The sequence below is a fragment of the Triplophysa rosa genome, linkage group LG19 (assembly GCF_024868665.1).
Source record: "Triplophysa rosa linkage group LG19, Trosa_1v2, whole genome shotgun sequence".
In the NCBI taxonomy this organism is placed as follows: domain Eukaryota; kingdom Metazoa; phylum Chordata; class Actinopteri; order Cypriniformes; family Nemacheilidae; genus Triplophysa; species Triplophysa rosa.
Window position 1 is genome coordinate 11,924,895 of NC_079908.1, and position 17,500 is coordinate 11,942,394.

The 17,500-nt window shown below is 39.8% G+C and overlaps 3 protein-coding genes across 5 annotated transcripts in view; 2 read left to right on the forward strand and 1 right to left on the reverse strand.

The window, feature by feature from the left end:
- The first annotated feature begins 1,866 nt into the window (after positions 1–1,866).
- LOC130570205 (rho GTPase-activating protein 32-like) lies at positions 1,867–14,732 on the forward strand. Of its 2 annotated transcripts, XM_057360392.1 has the most exons (12): positions 1,867–3,037; positions 3,806–3,950; positions 4,461–4,543; positions 4,826–4,933; positions 5,256–5,401; positions 5,517–5,718; positions 5,848–5,993; positions 6,094–6,168; positions 7,763–8,527; positions 8,804–9,396; positions 9,568–9,597; positions 10,315–14,732. In XM_057360392.1, exons 1-12 carry the CDS (start codon positions 2,994–2,996, stop codon positions 12,517–12,519), a joined length of 4,542 nt encoding a protein of 1,513 aa, XP_057216375.1. In that variant the 5' UTR covers positions 1,867–2,993; the 3' UTR covers positions 12,520–14,732. The 2 variants fall into 2 exon arrangements, with proteins under 2 accessions (XP_057216375.1, XP_057216376.1); XM_057360393.1 differs by lacking the exon at positions 9,568–9,597 and having other exon boundaries at positions 1,868–3,037.
- A 56-nt stretch (positions 14,733–14,788) lies between these two features.
- Positions 14,789–15,951, reverse strand: anapc13 (anaphase promoting complex subunit 13). Of its 2 annotated transcripts, XM_057360409.1 has the most exons (3): positions 15,820–15,951; positions 15,607–15,716; positions 14,789–15,412 (listed from the first exon to the last, which is right to left on the reverse strand). In XM_057360409.1, exons 2-3 carry the CDS (start codon positions 15,703–15,705, stop codon positions 15,287–15,289), a joined length of 225 nt encoding a protein of 74 aa, XP_057216392.1. In that variant the 5' UTR covers positions 15,706–15,716; positions 15,820–15,951; the 3' UTR covers positions 14,789–15,286. The 2 variants fall into 2 exon arrangements, with proteins under 2 accessions (XP_057216392.1, XP_057216391.1); XM_057360408.1 differs by lacking the exon at positions 15,820–15,951 and having other exon boundaries at positions 15,607–15,813.
- Positions 15,952–16,148: 197 nt separating this feature from the next.
- sc5d (sterol-C5-desaturase) overlaps positions 16,149–17,500 on the forward strand; it is a 3,839-nt gene continuing 2,487 nt past the window's right edge. The window contains exons 1-4 of the mRNA XM_057360407.1: positions 16,149–16,232; positions 16,611–16,828; positions 16,925–17,057; positions 17,360–17,460. Of these exons, the coding sequence (XP_057216390.1) occupies positions 16,619–16,828; positions 16,925–17,057; positions 17,360–17,460 (444 nt within the window). The 5' untranslated portion in view covers positions 16,149–16,232; positions 16,611–16,618. The remainder of the gene's footprint in view (positions 16,233–16,610; positions 16,829–16,924; positions 17,058–17,359; positions 17,461–17,500) is intronic.

Consider the following 17,500-nt stretch of genomic DNA (forward strand, 5'->3'; position numbering starts at 1 on the left):
GAGTATAGCTTAGCTTATTAGAAGCACTGGAAGCGGTCTGAATATGTTGCATCTTCATACGAAATAACTCTTTTTAAACCTCTGATTTAACTGTATACTGTCGGATTGATGCAACGCACTATGTGTTAAACATGTAACATATCATCTCTTCTCGTTTTGTTCTAACTATTATTTACTTTGGGGAGCAAAATGATCCCCGGGACTTCAGAAGGAGTAGGTGCTTTAAGCGCATCATTGTGCGTCCGGGATGCGCATAACTGTAAATAATGAAGCGAATGCATTAAGCGCATCATTCTGAGTTCTGGGTGCACGTGCTCGCTTTAACGCCACTCTGCAAAGAGTCTTTTATACGGTGATAGTTTTGTACAATAAACAGAGTCAGATAGTAGTATTTTACTTTTACTCAATTATATTATGAGACGGAAAATAGAGTCGGATATTACTTTGAGGAAAAAAATACAGAGCATATATCATGCTCTAGTATTTCATATACACATTTTTTAATGTTTTTACATTTACATTTATTCATTTAGCAGACGCTTTTATCCAAAGCGACCTACAGATGAGGGAAACAATGGAAGCAATTGGAACAACATAAGGACAACAAAAAGCATAAGTGCAATAAAACATTTTTTTTACCTTTAATACAGTACTTAAGTACATAAAAAATTAGTATTTTTTTACTTTTAAAATTAAAACTACTTAATTAAAAGAAGATGGTGATTTTGATGTAAACACGGATTAAAATGTTAAAACAACAATATTTATTTATAAAATGTAGTGGAGTAAAAAGTATGATTTGCTTTATAATGTAAGAAAATACTAGAACTTATTGTTTATTTGCAAAGTTTGCCAAAGGATTAATCCAAAAAATCTTTATTAGATAAAAAAATCGTTAGATTAGTCAACTAATTGAAAAAATAATCGTTAGATTAGTCGACAATTAAAATAATCGTTAGTTGCAGCCCTATTGTCAATGCTACAGGTGGTTTATCTTAACACCAGCCTCTGTGATTGCCTTTACCGCTGTGTGGGTGGCCTGGAAAGCACATCAGACCCCCTCCCCTGGAATATCACCCTTGGATGCGCCTGCCTGGGTTGGTTGCCAACAGCAACCGATTGGCTTAAAGGGGTGTGAAGGTCAGGGAGGAATGGTTAGGGGGCCGTGTCTGGAGATTTCTTTCCTATTGATTCAAAGCTCCCAGGCAGCCTTCAACACTTGCTGCATTTCTTTGACTCCAAATCCTCCCTGAGCTATTGCCTGCCCTTACAATCCGAGCCTTGTCCTTTTCAAACGGGATCCACACAACTTGGTGCGACTGCGCGACCATTACAGTTAGAGGGGGATAAACAAATTGTAGCTTTTATTAAAACTCCACGCATTCCTTTTCTCTCAGAAGCAAAGCAGTGATACCATTCACAAACCAGACATTACTCAGCTTAAACGGAAAAGCTACAGAAGGTCGCCCAGTGGGGAGAGTTGTGTAGATGAGTGCTTTTCAGATTAACCTGCACAGCTTTTGCTATACTCTTATATTTGGCTAAATAAAAAAGAATCAGATTTTTTTTCTGCTATTCATTTGGTTTCATATAGGACTAGGTATATATTGTACAAAAGAAGAGTTTGTTTCCAAAAGGAGATAACTCCTTTTTAAAACATTTCAAAAATCATGTTTTATCGTTTTTTATTGTGTTAGCTAGCTGTATTATTTTTTTGTTATTATGGCTTAAATCATATCAAACCAACTGCAGTTTGATTGATATTAATTTGAATGCACAATAAAAAAAACATGATTTTTGAAAATTTTTTAAACGGAGTTCTCATTGTGGAATTAAACTTTTCAAATATATTAAGTGGTAGAATTTTATATATAGAATATTTATAAAGTATAGAGTATAGAATATTTACTATACTGGTCGTACTGCATGAAATGGGCAATAATTCTTTATTTACCTGTGAGAGCAAAAAGATGAAGTCGTATGGAATAAAATACTTCAGTTGAATTTCCAATATATTTTTATGTATAGACCTTTTCATCGGACGCGCGCGCACCTGACCCCCAGTTAACTTCCGGTTTGTGTTTGGCTAGTGACTAATAATATAACTAAAATAATAATATTAAATTATTTTAATATTAAAATCTTAAAATTTAATATAAAAAATCCTGCAGTTTGGTCGCATTTAAACAAACTGTATGGTAGATTGACATCTAGCGGTTGAGCTTGGTATCGGAGTGTAAATTCAAAATATTGGACAGACAAGTTTAGCCAAGTAACGGTTCTTCTCGGTTTCTTTTGATTGTTATCAGAAATAATCTACAGGCACTCTTATTGTTTGTGAATGTGTACCGGAAGTTAAGGTGGGGTCACAAAAGTGCACATGCGCAGTAACGTTTGTTTATGTTGTTAAGATGATACAATTTCAGTCTATACAATTTCAGTAATATGAATGTAAGATTTTGGTCATACCACCCAAGAGAGCTCCGAGAGAAAGTTTTTTGCATTTCTGGAGGATTTTGTGCTTTAAGTTGCTATGTAAGGAATGTAGCTGAACTGCTGCCTCTGAGGGATTCTGGGACTCACTCATCGACGGAATAACGTTTGTCAAGACGGAAGACTAACCAGGGTCGTCTGCATATCTCTGACCAAGATTCCTCTGAGTGAACTATTGCAATGTCAAGTTGGAGAGCAGGAGTATATCTAGAGCAACTGTGAACCAATAAGCTCTGGAGAGCCTTTCTCTCTCATGTGTGAATTTTTAATCTGATGATCAGGTCCAGTAGCCTTTTCTTTGTGTTATGCCGCTGCAGTTATTAATATCATGAAGTTTGGCTGCACAAAGAATCTGGCATTCTATTTCACTGGCATTTTGACAAATCTCACACGTTACGTGCCAAAAAGGATGCTCCAGTAACGTTTTGTCTAAACCTCTAGTCCCACAGGTACTCAAGAGTTGCACTGAGTTCATTGAGAAGCATGGAGTGGTTGATGGAATGTACCGTCTCTCCGGGATCGCGTCCAACATTCAGAAGCTGCGGTAGGACAGAAACCCACTTTCCTAATTACAAGTAGAGATAGGGATTTATCAAACTCGGAATGAAGTGACTGAATATAAAGCTGATTCTAATTGCACACATTCCTATTAGAAATAGTATTATTTCAGATACTGGAGGAAATGAGTGGACCGGAGGAGAGATTAGATGGGGTTTATGCTGTATCCTGGGAAAGTTATCTTAATGATAAAAGTTTTGAAAACGGAGAACAATTTGTATGGCATGACAATCCAATTCTTTAGTGACACCAATATATCGCTGTTGTCCTGCTGAAATTTTGTATCTCCATATTTTTTTATTTTTTGCCGTAAATCATTATTATAAGTTACCCTTTATGTGCGTCACTGGGTTTAGCAAACATCTAACCAATAAATAGTATTAAAAAGTGCTTGTCAATCATTTAATAAGTACAGTGTTTTTCCCTTTTTCTGAAAAACAGTGAATTTGGACATTTGAGGTTTCGGAAGGACAGCAGCGATATGTGCAGGTCAATTTTTGATCAGTGTTGGCCAATTTACAGAAACCATACCTCTTCATTGTGCCAGGTCCAATATAATGTATATTAAAAGTATTTGATATAAAACACAATTTTTGTGTGCATTTCTATTGCTGACATGCAATTTTTATGTAGTTTCTTATAGATAATGGCAACAGGAACTAATACCTTTTTGGTCAACCACATGGTTCTTCATTAGGGATTGAAATAGTTAGAAATTTAAATTCACTGTCATTATGTCTCTTTCTCTATTTAGGCACGAATTTGACTCTGAGCAGATCCCAGATCTGACAAAAGATGTTTACATCCAGGACATACACTGTGTGGGCTCCCTGTGCAAGCTTTACTTTCGAGAGCTTCCCAACCCGCTTCTCACCTACCAGCTGTATGAGAAATTCTCGGTAAGCATTAAATCCACAAAGGCAAAAAGCCTTTTCTGAGGTACGCAAACTCTAATATAATAGGTGAGAGCAGCTATTATATTAGAACAGCGTGCCCATACTTATAATATCAAAACCTTTTCAGTTGTAGTTCTTATTGTGACTGTGTGTGGGTGTCTTATCTCAAATTCATTCTATTGATTGCTTTTAATGAGTATGCAAAATTAATTGCTGTGTCTTAGAGCGCTGCTTACTTCACAAGCACTTCAGCTGCATGCAAATAAAACACTGACATTTACAGCATTTCAAGAGGAAAGTCAATACGGGAGAAAACAACCGGAGTAAAAAGCACAGATGTTTTCAGGTTGCTATGGAGGCAGTGAGGATGGACTTATCGTGTGTTTATCTCCACTCTGTAACACAGTGTGGACATTCACCCATTTTGCTCGGCTGAGTTTAGGAGTATTTATGTTTTTTGGTACTGTTGTGGATTCAGTGAACCTTATTTACACTGTGTTTTCCTTTTTTTAGGAGGCCGTGTCAGCAGCCACAGATGAGGAGAGGCTGATCAAAATACATGATGTCATTCAGCAGCTGCCGCCTCCACATTACAGGTTTGTATAGGACTACAGCGCCCTCTGCAGTCTGTTCTCTGATCAACATGACCTAATTTTTCAAACATTGCTGCCTTGTTAATGATTTTTTTGTATTGAGAACACCAAGTAATTACAAAAGTAGTTCAAGAGTATACATGATTTAGGTAAATGGAGGCGGTTATTATAACACCATTTATTTGGAGTTGCCTCATAAATCTAATCCAGTATGCTAAATTTAGACAGCATTCAGTATTAATGGATTGGTTGTTTAACATTCGGGTTTTATGCCTCTGTTTTAAGGACCCTAGAGTTTCTTATGAGACATCTGTCACACTTGGCCACTTTCAGCTATGTAACAAACATGCATACAAAGAATTTGGCCATTGTTTGGGCCCCCAACCTACTGAGGTAAGATACTTGCATGTTGTAATGTGCTTATTATTGGTATGTTTTGAAAATTGTCATGTTGTGTAACATGTTATACTCAATCTAAAACCTTTATCCACAGTGTTTTGCTGATATATTTATAAATGATATGCATGCAGAATATTTGAGCTACTGAAAAGCAACTGCATGGAAACTTTAAAAAAAATCTATATTCAGCAATTTCCCATGTATTTTTTGAGATGCAAATATAAACGTAATGTAGAAAAGCATGTAATTGTGGATTTTCATAACATGATGACTACAAAAAGCTGAGCATTCTTAACTCATATTTGCCTTTTATAAGGTCAAAACAAATAGAATCGGCTTGCTTCAGTGGCACTGCAGCGTTCATGGAGGTGCGGATACAATCTGTTGTGGTAGAGTTTATCCTCAACAATGTGGATGTTCTCTTCAGCCCCAAACTGAGCTCACTCATACGAGAGGGAACAGGTATTCATAATGAACCCAAAGCAGTTTCACATTTGGGTTTCTATTTTATGTCTAAACTATATTCTAATTGCTATATGTCTTTATCTCTTTTTTTTTACTAATTGTTTCGCCTTAGGACACAATTCGTTGTCTCGTCCTAAATCGTTGCTGGTACCCTCCTCATCCACGAAGCTGCTGACACTAGAAGAGGCGCAGGCACGTACTCAGGCCCAGATCAATTCCCCCATCACTGCAGACAGCAAGTACATTGAAGTAGGAGAGGGGCCGGCAGCCTTACAAGGAAAATTCCACACAGTCATTGAGTTCCCCACGGAGAGGTATACAGCTAGCTTTTGAACCTTTATATCTTTGTGTTGCGTTGTGGCCATCATAACAAAGAAATCGACTATGTGTGCCTGTTATTCCCGTAAAAGATGTATTTTATACCTAGTAACATTTGTTTTTAGGAAAAGGCAACCCATAAAGTCAAAAAAGTCTCCGGTTGGCAGTTGGCGGTCATTTTTTAATCTGGGCAAGTCTTCCTCGATGTCTAAACGCAAACTCCACCGTAACCCCAGTGAACCGAACGAACTTAAGGCAATGGCTTTGGCTGGTGAGTGTTGTCATGTATAGGTTGAGAAGAATTATTTCCTGTCTCAATATATGATGTACATGTGAATCCATTCACTTCTTACTTCATTGCCACCTCTCAGGAGGAAGAGGAGACACTGCTACTCTTCGGTCGGCCAAAAGCGAGGAGTCTCTCACCTCTTTACATAATGTTGAAGGTAACATTGTACATGGAGACTTGTATGTTTCACACATCATGCATCTGCAGTCTGTGAGCGGCACAAGAGCATAGCTGGAACAGCAGACGTGTGTCATCTGCTGTGGCTTTATACATTCAATAAAGCCATTACAGGGATACTATACTGAGTATTCCCTGTGATAATGGCCATGTATTTTTAAATAGTTATAGGGAGCAGGCCATTAAGGAATTATTACAGAGTTTATTGTTATAATCTAATTTCCCTGAGGAGAGGGCGATCACATTTAAATCAAAATGGTAACTAAGCCATCTGTAGCATCAGCTAGAAACAGCTTAAATTGACTTCCGTGCTGTATACCCAGGATGTGTGTAATCGCCATTAGAAATATGAGTTAAATTTAGGGCTGTCAACGTTAACGCATGCGATTAATTTTTTCAAATTAACGCGTGAAAAATATTTAACGCAGCATCCGTTTGTTTTGACATTTTTTGTCTAGCGTTACATTATGTAATCACGCTCTTATTCGTGTACGGGCTTTTAAACCACTTAAGCGTGATTTTAAACAGTTGCTTTGACCCGTTCAATGAAGATAGACAGCTTCTAAACCAGGGGTGTCCAATGTCGGTCCTGGAGGGCCACTGTCCTGCAGAGTTTAGCTCCAACTTGGCTCAACACACCTGTTTGGAAGTTTCTAGTCTGCTTTGTGAGACCTTGATTAGCTGTTCAGGTGTGTTTGATTAGGGTTGAAGCTAAACTTTGCAGGACACCGGCCCTCCAGGACTGACTTTGGACACCCCTGTTAAACTGTGGGACGCGGCAAAAGGCAACGCGAGGTCCAGTCTGGTGTAAACAGTCATGGGCTGAAGGCTGCGTCGGTGAATCTCTGTCAGACCGTGTCACATCCGTGTTAAGTTCTCTTTCGTGCTTGAATGGATAAAACCATACAAGATTATGTCAGAAAGCCCGTTTTGTCTAGCATTTTCTTAAGCAAGACTTCAAAGTGTAAAATAAAATCTTAAATGAATGCAAAGAGTTGTGAAAATGGGAGTGTGGTGACGGTCAGATCTGTGTACTGAGACAGCTCTTAAAGGGGCCACGCTCTTAAACGTGCTGCTGTGACTCCTGTCACTAATGTTAATCAAAGAACAAAATAAAAGAAGAAATCAAAGTGATTTTGTAGCTTTAATGAGAATTCTTCTGCATTTAATTTATAATTAGCATTAAAGACTGTAAAGTGTTTGAGAACTTCCTTCAATTTCTGTATATTTCATGATAGCTCTCAATTATATTGTTGAATGGCTATAATTAATGTTAAAATAATCAATTTAATAGAGACATCAGTTACAGTACTAATATCAAAATATTTTCTTTCATTCATAAAATGACGCTGTTAAAGAAATATGTTGTTTCTACATCAATTTGAAGATTAAATGTGAAATTATTCAAATGTAAAAGTATATTTTAAAATATTATTGTTATGTGTGATTAATCGTGATTAATCACAGAAAATGTGTGATTAATCCGATTAATTTTTTTAATCGATTGACAGCACTAGTTAAATTGTAAATCAACATTAGGTTATGCTAATGTTTCTGCTTCTCCTATTACACAGGTGAGTCTACAGTGTACAGACCACGCAGACCTCGTTCCAGCAGTGACGCCCTGTCTGCTTCTTTTAACGGGGACCTGCTAGATAGCAGACAGCACTGTAACTCTTACGACAACCTGGGTCAAGGAGAGAGCGACGGAGACGATGGTCCAATCTGTGTGCCTGCTCTCATTTCTCCCCCACGCTCTGCTGATGATGTGGACCTGAGCCCCCCTGACATTGGCATGGCATCTCTAGACTTTGACCCTATGTCTTTCCAGTGTAGCCTTCCTCTGGCAGAGACGTCCATTTTCTCGCTTGACACAGATGCGGGCAGTCTGAAGCGAAGCCCGGGTAGTGCCAGTGGCTCCGAGCCCGTCTCACCAATCAGAGCAAAGGTTACGAGCCATTCTCAGTCTCCAGAACACAGACCGGCCTTAGAGGATACTAATAAACTGCCCTCTGCATCAGAGAAAATTGCAGTTCAGTCCGTTGAGATCAGTGAGAAGTCAACTGTTTTGACACCTTTGAGCATCTTCGAATCGTCTGCCTCCATGATAAGGATGGGGCCGGAGAGCGCTGCGCTTCAGGCCTCGTCCCCTTCATCTCCACTCGACTCGCCAGCCAATTTGAGCTCTCTTTCAAGAACCACTGATCTGCCCCTGAGTGAAGCCATTCAACAGGAGCTTCTCTTTAAAGCTGCTACCTTTGAGAGTAAGGAGAATAAAGACATATCAAGCATTGAACGTGCACAGCCGCCACAGGCCACCTGCTGTCAGGAGCAGCCAGGTAAGCGTAACTAAAACAGGAGTATGCTATCTTAATTTCTTTTTTGAATGCTTGACCCTTGATATCCCAGGTTTCAATATATTAAGGTAATTTTTGATTTTTCAGGTTTAGTTTACAAAGCTTTAGCCAGTAACACTGCACGAGTGCCCTAAATGTAGAGAATTCTGTCCACAGTCTGTAGATCGAGCACATTTAACATTTCCCTCTCGTTCCTGCTTGTGAAGATCATCTTGCCTTCTCCTTGTTTTCAGTTCCCTCTGTTTTGTTCATCCGTAGGAGCTGTAGTTCTGGACTCACCAATGGGCACCGTCCCAGTCAGCTCCGTATCCCTGCTCCCTCCCCCTCCCCCACCAAAGAACGCTGCCCGCATGCTTGCACTAGCTCTCGCTGAATCTGCTCAGCAGGCCACCATTCTCTCTCAGAGGCGACCCTCTGGACCCCCAACACCGGTCTCTCCTCTTAGGACGCAGGAGTTATCGGAGACACTGGACTGGCCGTCTGCTCCTCAACCTCTGCGGTCTCAACCATCTCTGGAAGAAGCTGCTGTGGAGGCATCAAAGATTTCAGAACCTGCGTCTTCAGCACCTTCTACCTTGACTGAAAAACTAACTCGCTCAGACAGTCTGCATCTTAGCAAAGATAGCGGAATCCCACCAAGCACTTCCTGTAGCAGCCGGGATGTTGTGTCATCGGTGACACCAGGACAGAGTAGTGTACCTTCAAGTCAACCTTCTCAAGTTTCTGAAACACAGAAAAGTCCAGAAAGGCAGCAGCCAGCTGTGGGCCAGACACCCGTGAGCACAACCAAAGCCACAGCCACCACACCAACCATCAACAAGGATACTTTTATTCAACAACCAAGCTCTGAGGTGAGCAGTACCACATTATCAAATGCATGTTTGAATGATAACTTTGCTGCTAAGTCACAATTACTGTAGTACAGACTCAAATTGGTGTTAAAATTCTGAATCCTACTATGAGGATGTAACATTACAATAGCTTAGCTAATGAATACTAATTAGCATGTTGATGTCCCTTAGCAACCTGATTGGAGTGTCCAGTCACATGACGTAGGTAATATACCTGGCCTTAAGCCTTCATCATTGTAGAAAATAACTATCAAGTGTCTGACTTTCATTAAAAATATGTCACATAATATTCATGATCCAGGCCTTCATCAATGTAGAGTTTGTATATTCACACCTGGGTGCTGTCTGACCGACAGCCAGCTAGAGCTTGGGAGCGTTTACAGTAGGAAAACATGGTGATCAGTAGTGTTGTTCCATTGGAAGCACCACTAAAGATAGTTGAAAAAAATAGGAAATACATTGGCTTGCTGTGTGCCATTGCTTTATTTACATTTGTCCCTATTTGTGCAAGCGTAGAATAATATGGCGATTTGTGTCATTTCTGTTTGTGGAAACTAGTAACTGTTAAAGGGACAGTTCACACAAAAATGAAAATCCTTCATTTACGCACTCTCATGTCATTCCAAACCTGTATAACTAAAAGGTATTTTGAAGAATTGTTGGTAACCAAACAACACTGACCCCCCCATTGACTTCCATTGTATAATCACCGAAGCATTTCTCAAAATGTCGTCTTTTGTGTTCCACAGAAGCAAGAAAGTCATACAGGTTTTATCGCTATGAGGGTGAATAAATGATGGCAGAATTTCTGTTTTTGGGTCAACTATCCTTGTAAAAGTACTGAGATTACTGCACATTACACGTGCACACCAAAGAAAAAAAAGTAAGACAATAACATTTATTTCTGCTCAATTTTAGGTCCATATGGCAGAAAATGTCCTTCCAACAAAACCCACAAAGGCACCAGATCAACCAGTCGCAATTCTCCAGCCTCAGCCTCAACTAAAGACTCAACCTCATTCAACATTTCGCTCTCAACCTCAAGTTCAGACTCAGTCACAAGCACAGCCTCAGTCTCAACCCAAATCACAGCCCAACGCTCGAGTTGCACCCACCCCGGCTACACCTATTGACACGGTGGAAAAACCATGGGAAGCCATAAAGCCTGTCCATCCCAAAGCAGATATTGCTCCTCAACATCACACTCCAGGAGTGACACCTCCAGCACCCCCTGTTCGCACAATTGAAAGCAAACTAGCAACGGCTGCTCTCTGCCACACTGAAGCTGCAAACCCAGCCAACTTTCACAATGTCTTATCAGAGACATCCATGAGAGGCTCAGTGGAGGAAACTCCCCCACAATTTCATCCACCTCATCGCAGGTCTTCCACTCATCAGTCGGGTTATATTTACCACTCGAAAGGAGAGGCGGCCCTACCGGAGCCCACAGCAGAGGCGTATTACCATCAGCGGGTAACCCCAGCAGGTCCGTCCTCAATGCCTTACCATTACCGTCCAGAAAGTGTTCCGCCGCATATTTCCTATGTGTCTAAATCAGAGCCACAGATTACCTACAGGGGTCACGGGGATGGCCGATACAATACAATTGGACCACGGTCTTACCACCAGTCCATCAAATCTCGTGGCCTACCAAGGGGTGAATGCATTTCTTCAAGCTCAATGCATCACAGCCACGCCTACAGCCCTGTAGATGGACCTACTGTATACCCAACCATCCGCAGAGTTCACTCCCTCCACGTGCCGCCCACCGCTATCCGCTCAATGCCAGTTAACAGAACAGAGGTTCCACCAGATGATGAGCTTTTTTACTACCAGCGCCCAATCTACCATTGCAAGTCTCACCAACCGTCTTCTCAAACTGACTATCACGTCACACAACTGCAGCCTTATTTTGAGAATGGAAGAGTTCAGTACCGTTACAGCCCCTACTCGGGCTCTCACCCTTTGGAAGCCCCGTACTACGATGTGGACCATTATGGTACGATCCGCTTACGGCACGTCCATTCTTTCAGCGGTCGGGACACGGCACCTCTCATTAGCCGGTCTGGAGGGAAGTCTGGAGGGTATAACTACCTTTCGCGTCATTTTGTTCCTTTAAAGGAGCACAGTTTTGTTAGCAGGGACATGCCTCCTTACGGTGGTTCAAAGGGGGGCGTTTACTTTGCATGGGACCCGGAGGAAGCAGAGAGGCTTCGCGTGCACTCCATTCGCAGAGAAAGCCGAGCGAGACAGAAGGTGAAGGGTTCCGTTATGTCTCAATATGACAACGTGGGGCACTACTTACCGATGGATATAAGCGGATTTGATACGTTACACATGCGCAGCAAATCCGATCCTGGTAAAGCGGTGTTGATGGCCACTGAGGTAAAGGACGGCAGATACAACGTAGCTTCTGGGTCTCAGCATGCTCCCAGGCACCTAATATCAGATCCAGATGTGCTCATGTATATGGAAACGGAAAAGCACTGCCAGGGAAATGGAATGGGGGAGAAAACCGCCAAACAGGGCAGCTCCAGGACCTACTCGTCCATCCATTCACATCAATCTCAGCTTCCACCGCGAAGCATGCAGCACTTACCGGAGGGTGGCCATCTTGATCCAAAGTTTGAGCCGGATAGCAGGATCGCTCAGCCTCGATATGACAGACCTGATTTAGATCGGCACTTATGCAGGGTTAAAGCCACCAGCGCGGTGAGCGAAGATGAACAAGCTGCTCCCGTGAAGCCAACACCTCCACCCAAACCCGAAAGATCTCATAGCGTAAGAGAGCGACCGCATTATAACCCGTCCAGTCTTCCCTCTCATTTGCCAGAGAGCTCGGATAGAGACCACAGTGGATCCTACACACGTCAATCACAGGCGCAAAGAGAAAGCAGTGGCACCATTACTTTACAGTCACACTACGACAACCTGGATGATTACCACCCAGTACCTCAGTCCCAAAGTTCAGTAGCACATCTTGGTGGATCCAACACCTACCACAGCCCCGCTTTCTCAACTCCACAGAGTAACAGGGCATACTCCACTGCCTTGGGACAGGGCGCTTTTATTCAAGCTGAGCTTTCAGCACAGAGGCCCGAGGCAGAAATTATTGCTGAATGAGCAGACAGATGGATTGTGGACAGAAACTGTCAATAATATTTCAATTAAAATGCAGCAGCCTCTGCAGGACAGTGGACTGCCTTCTGACTGTTTACATTCTGTTTTTTAATCTACAAAAAGACTTTTTACTGAACTGAATGTACCATATTTCATCAGTTGTTTAAACAGCCACATTGTGACATGAAGTTGTAACTTGTCATATACTGTAGATATGTGATATTGATAAACGGTACATAAATCAGAACCAGAAGTTACGTATATCTGGAAAAAGAAAAACACTACTGGTTATGAAGGGAATCTTTTGTTCTGTTGTATTATTTGGAATAGGTCTGGGTTGGGGTATAATCGGGGCGTAAAGGTTTGCATTTTAGAAATGCATGTAATCTATCTTTTACAGAACAGTTCTGTGTACCTTGATATACTGTATATTGTGTACTTTATGGACGTAACAGTAACCGTGGAAAGGAAACGCTGTTGAAGTCATCCTTCCTACCTTTTACACACCGTGTACACAACTAGGCGGTACAAATAATCTTCTGCCTTCAGGTTGGGGGCCCAAAATGTGCATTTTTCATGTCTGTGCCATTACTATTACATAATAAGGTTTAATCCCAAGCAACTGGATACGTTTATTTGTTTGAGAACTTGACACAGACTGACAAGATTTTACTTTGCTCTTTATTGTTGGAGGGACCAAACAATGAGGATTGTGGAGCGAATGTTGAACGACTGAAGGTGAGAGTGCCAATGTGATGTGGCTTAGACACATTTCTCTCCCTGTTCAAGAGAAAGAGAAACGTGTTGTTAACAGAGTTTTTGATACATTTAGTGATTTACAATGTTTCTGACTGATTTTAGACTTGCACCTTACTTAACCTATATTTAACTAGCTCCATTACTAAATTTCTCATAGACACTTTGCTTCGACTATTTTTTAATATGAACCACCTGAATACTCCATAAACTTACTACTATTTCACAAATTTCACACTTTTTACAGTGTCAAAGACAGCACATTTCCCACAACAAGAATCTCTGAGATGGAGATACCATCATTTTAATTATTTAAAAGACTTTCTATGAAAAAGGGACCCATGTTTTAATTTGTTGTTGTTTTGACAAGTCATTGCATGTTCCCGTTCTGTCAGATAATAATTAATATTTTATAACAATGCTTATAAATTTGTGTTTTAAGTATTCAAATGATCCAAACTCTGGGTGGTATCATTTGTATGTGATTGATTCCCTAATATCTGTTTTTTGTGTGTGTTTTGCCAAGTCTTATGAAGTTCATTTTCATTGCCGGCACGTTGACAATAATCTGCCGTAGTTTCTTGTTTTTGTTTGTTCTTTAGACTGTGAAAAGAAATGATTGGGTGGCTAGTGCGGAGAAATAAAGGCACTCATGTAACATGTTTTATGTGACCAAACTGATATCTTATAGCAGATTCTCCATTTGCCCTCCCTTCCTTAACGGAGACCTTTAGCATAAATGCCTTATAATCTAATTTAATGAAGCTTGTATGAACCTGCAGTCTGATGTCTTTAGTCAGTAACCCTTTACAATAGGGTTGTATTTGTTAACATTGGGTCATGTTAGCCAATGCATTTACTAAAGCTTTCCAGCATTTATTGATCTATGTTAATACTAATTGTTGATGTGCTTTTGACATGACAAATGTTAACAAAGATACAACTTTTGTTTTTAAAAATGTATTAGTAAATCCTGAAATTAACATTAAGATTAATAAATGCTGTGGAAGTTTTGTACATTAGGTAACGCATGCATTAACTAATGTTAGCAAATACAACCTCTTTGTAAAGCATTTCCCTTTAGTCAGAATGACACTCAATGTTGAATGCACATTTTGATTACATACATTGTTTCGAGGTGTAGCTAACAAGTGAAACAACTTAAATTAGCAATATTTCCATGTTACAACATATTTAAAATAGTACAACTACAGCTTTTTTAAAGAGTGCCTAAAAATATACTATATATGTATATGTTAATTTCCATCCATAAATATAGATGGTATATTATAAATGATGTACCATCCATATTATACATATATATGGTACATTATAATCCAACAACCTCTACACATTTAAGGAGCCACCTAACTAAATCTTGTATACATATGTTGGCTACTACCAAAATACCAGTATGATCAGAGATGCCATGATTCAAATATATATTTGTGATAGCATTTGGAACATCTCAGTGTCACCTTTAAACCCAAATAAAATTCAGCCTAGCCTGAGCAAACTGATTCATTGATTCCCGTCTTTATTGTTTATACAACCATCATTATAAGCCGTTTCACATGTGAACTCCATCCAGTAATTTAAATATCAGACATGCATCTAATTTTCACAATCCTAACCATAGTGTAATCAAAATTGCACATCACAACCCTTGTGTGCTCACAATACACGACATATTCACTGTGTGCTTGAGGTACAACACAATGCTTCAGGATAACTCGTCTAAAGTATTGGTCACTGTTTTTGTCAGCTGTGATAACGCAAGTTGTATGCTAACAATATGCCTAATGAGCTACTACCATTCATTTGAAAACAAAATAGCTAGATATAGCATATAAATCCACATTTTGTTGGTTTTTAGGGCAAAATAACAGAAGTGCACCTACACAAGTACAGAAACTCAGCAACATATATGACTTGCTTATAAAAAGTGAATCCGTGACCCATATAACAGAGCTATATGATCATTATTGTAAATGGATGGACTTGACGTCTCAATTTATGTGCCAATGTTTGGGGTGTTTTCATGTAAACTTTGTAGGGCGAGGTCCGACCACTTCATCTCTTGCTCTTTGACTGACTCGGTAGATCCCCCGTTGTCTTGTTCTGCTTCTGGAAGTTCACTCTAGGTAAGAAGAAAATGAACACAAAATGATTTTTTGGTTAATCCGTGTGCTTCAAACGAACCTCATACACAACAGACTGCAGTGCATGCGGTGCTCAAAAGCCAAACGTGCCTGTAAATACCGCGCCATCCGATAAAACACGTCAATGCGCAGTAATTTATCAAAAACTAACCGTTACATTAGCTTAATTTACCAGTGGGATAGTCACATCCTCATATGGCAATCTATCCTCTCTCCAGGCATCATCTGTGAGATCGAGAACTCTTCCGTCTCTCTGCACCTCACTGTCCATGTTGTTCAACCCTTTCATGAACAATTAATAGATCAACATTACTGAAATACGTCTGCAAATGACAAATAAAACATTCTGTTTTATAGCGTTTCCGTGAACTAAAATAATACACACCCTACAGTCCTGCGCCCAACCCAACAATGCTGTTTGTTTTTATGTCGCGTTTTGATGACGACACTCCAAATCCATGGGTTCCTTTCTGCAAAATGCACACATTTAAATATTTACCACACAATTTCATGGATTCAAAATATAGTCAACTCGGTTTAAGTAGACCGATAGAACTAAATGTTTATATTTTTCTATAAATGTTGTGAGGATCTGTAACGCCATGACCAGATCTCGCAACTGTCCAATCAGATGTTGAGAAACGGCTCGCGCCGTGTGGACGTGATCCGCTATTGGCTGCGTCGCGCGTTGCGTAACAAATGATTTCAACAGCGAGTGCAGCTGGCCGGGCCAACCAGAGAGAGAGTTAAACCTTCTGTAGTTCCTGCGTTGCCTTGTTTTCATCGACACCTTTACAGGTGAGCTGATATATCCTACATATACTACATTTAAACATGATCATTTGTTGTCAACAGTCAAACATATTTTAAATTAATTATGTATATTTTATTTTTGTGGTGTTATTGAATTGAATTTATTGGGTACACGGACCAGTATTGTAGAAACTGCATAACGTTAGTTGTGTCCTCTGTATTTCTCTGTGTAGTATTAGGTTTTGTAAGTTAATTATTTACTTAACAGCTACATTCTTGTAAGTTCATATTTTAGGAATTACTTTTCCTGTTTGAAAGTACTTTACATGCATGATTGTTTTGGATACAACGTTGTTATCAACAGATACACAAATAAATTATCAGTAATTTTATTGAAAATAATATAGTATTTTCCCCTTTCAGGGTCAAAGATGGACCTTGTGCTAAATGTTGCAGACTATTACTTCTTCACTCCATATGTGTATCCCTCATCATGGCCTGAGGACGAGCCTCTGCGACAGATCATCGGTTTGATGGTGGCCACTAACCTGGGGGCTGCTATCTTGTATCTAGGCCTGGGTGCTTTGAGCTACTTTTTCATTTTTGACCATAAATTAATGCAACACCCTCAATTTTTGGAGGTTTGTTCATCCATTCAACCACCTTCTGTTTCTTATTCCCCATGTTTAGGATAGTAGAAGTATAATAATATGTTTTTGTTATATTTTTGTCCACAGAATCAGGTACAGCGAGAAATAAAGTATGCATTGTGGTCTTTGCCCTGGATTAGTATACCTACAGTAGCGTTGTTTTTCACTGAGGTCAGAGGGTACAGCAAACTATATGACAACGTCGACGAGTCGCCACTTGGTAAGTAAACAAAATTAACTTTGATTGACATTCAAGGAAATAAATCTAAGTGTGAGCTTTGTGTATAAATCTTTCTGTCTTATGAATAACTGCAGTTATTCATAGACAATTAAGTGATGCAGAAATCACTGGCTTGAATTTAATGAACAAAGACAGATAAGACACATTCAAAATGATTGAAACATAAAAGAAACAGACACCACTTAATTGTAGAATACCCCAGTGATTCAGGTTGTCAGATGTGCTTTGGATAAGATAGTTGCTATGGACATTATCTCAAACTATTTTTGCTTGTTTTCCAGGTTGGCCAGGGCTGATTTTCAGCATGGTGTCTTTCCTGTTTTTTACTGATATGTGTATTTACTGGATTCACAGATTCCTTCACCACAAGTTGATATATAAGGTATTCAAAATAGCCACAGAAAGCTCTTTAGATTTTCACA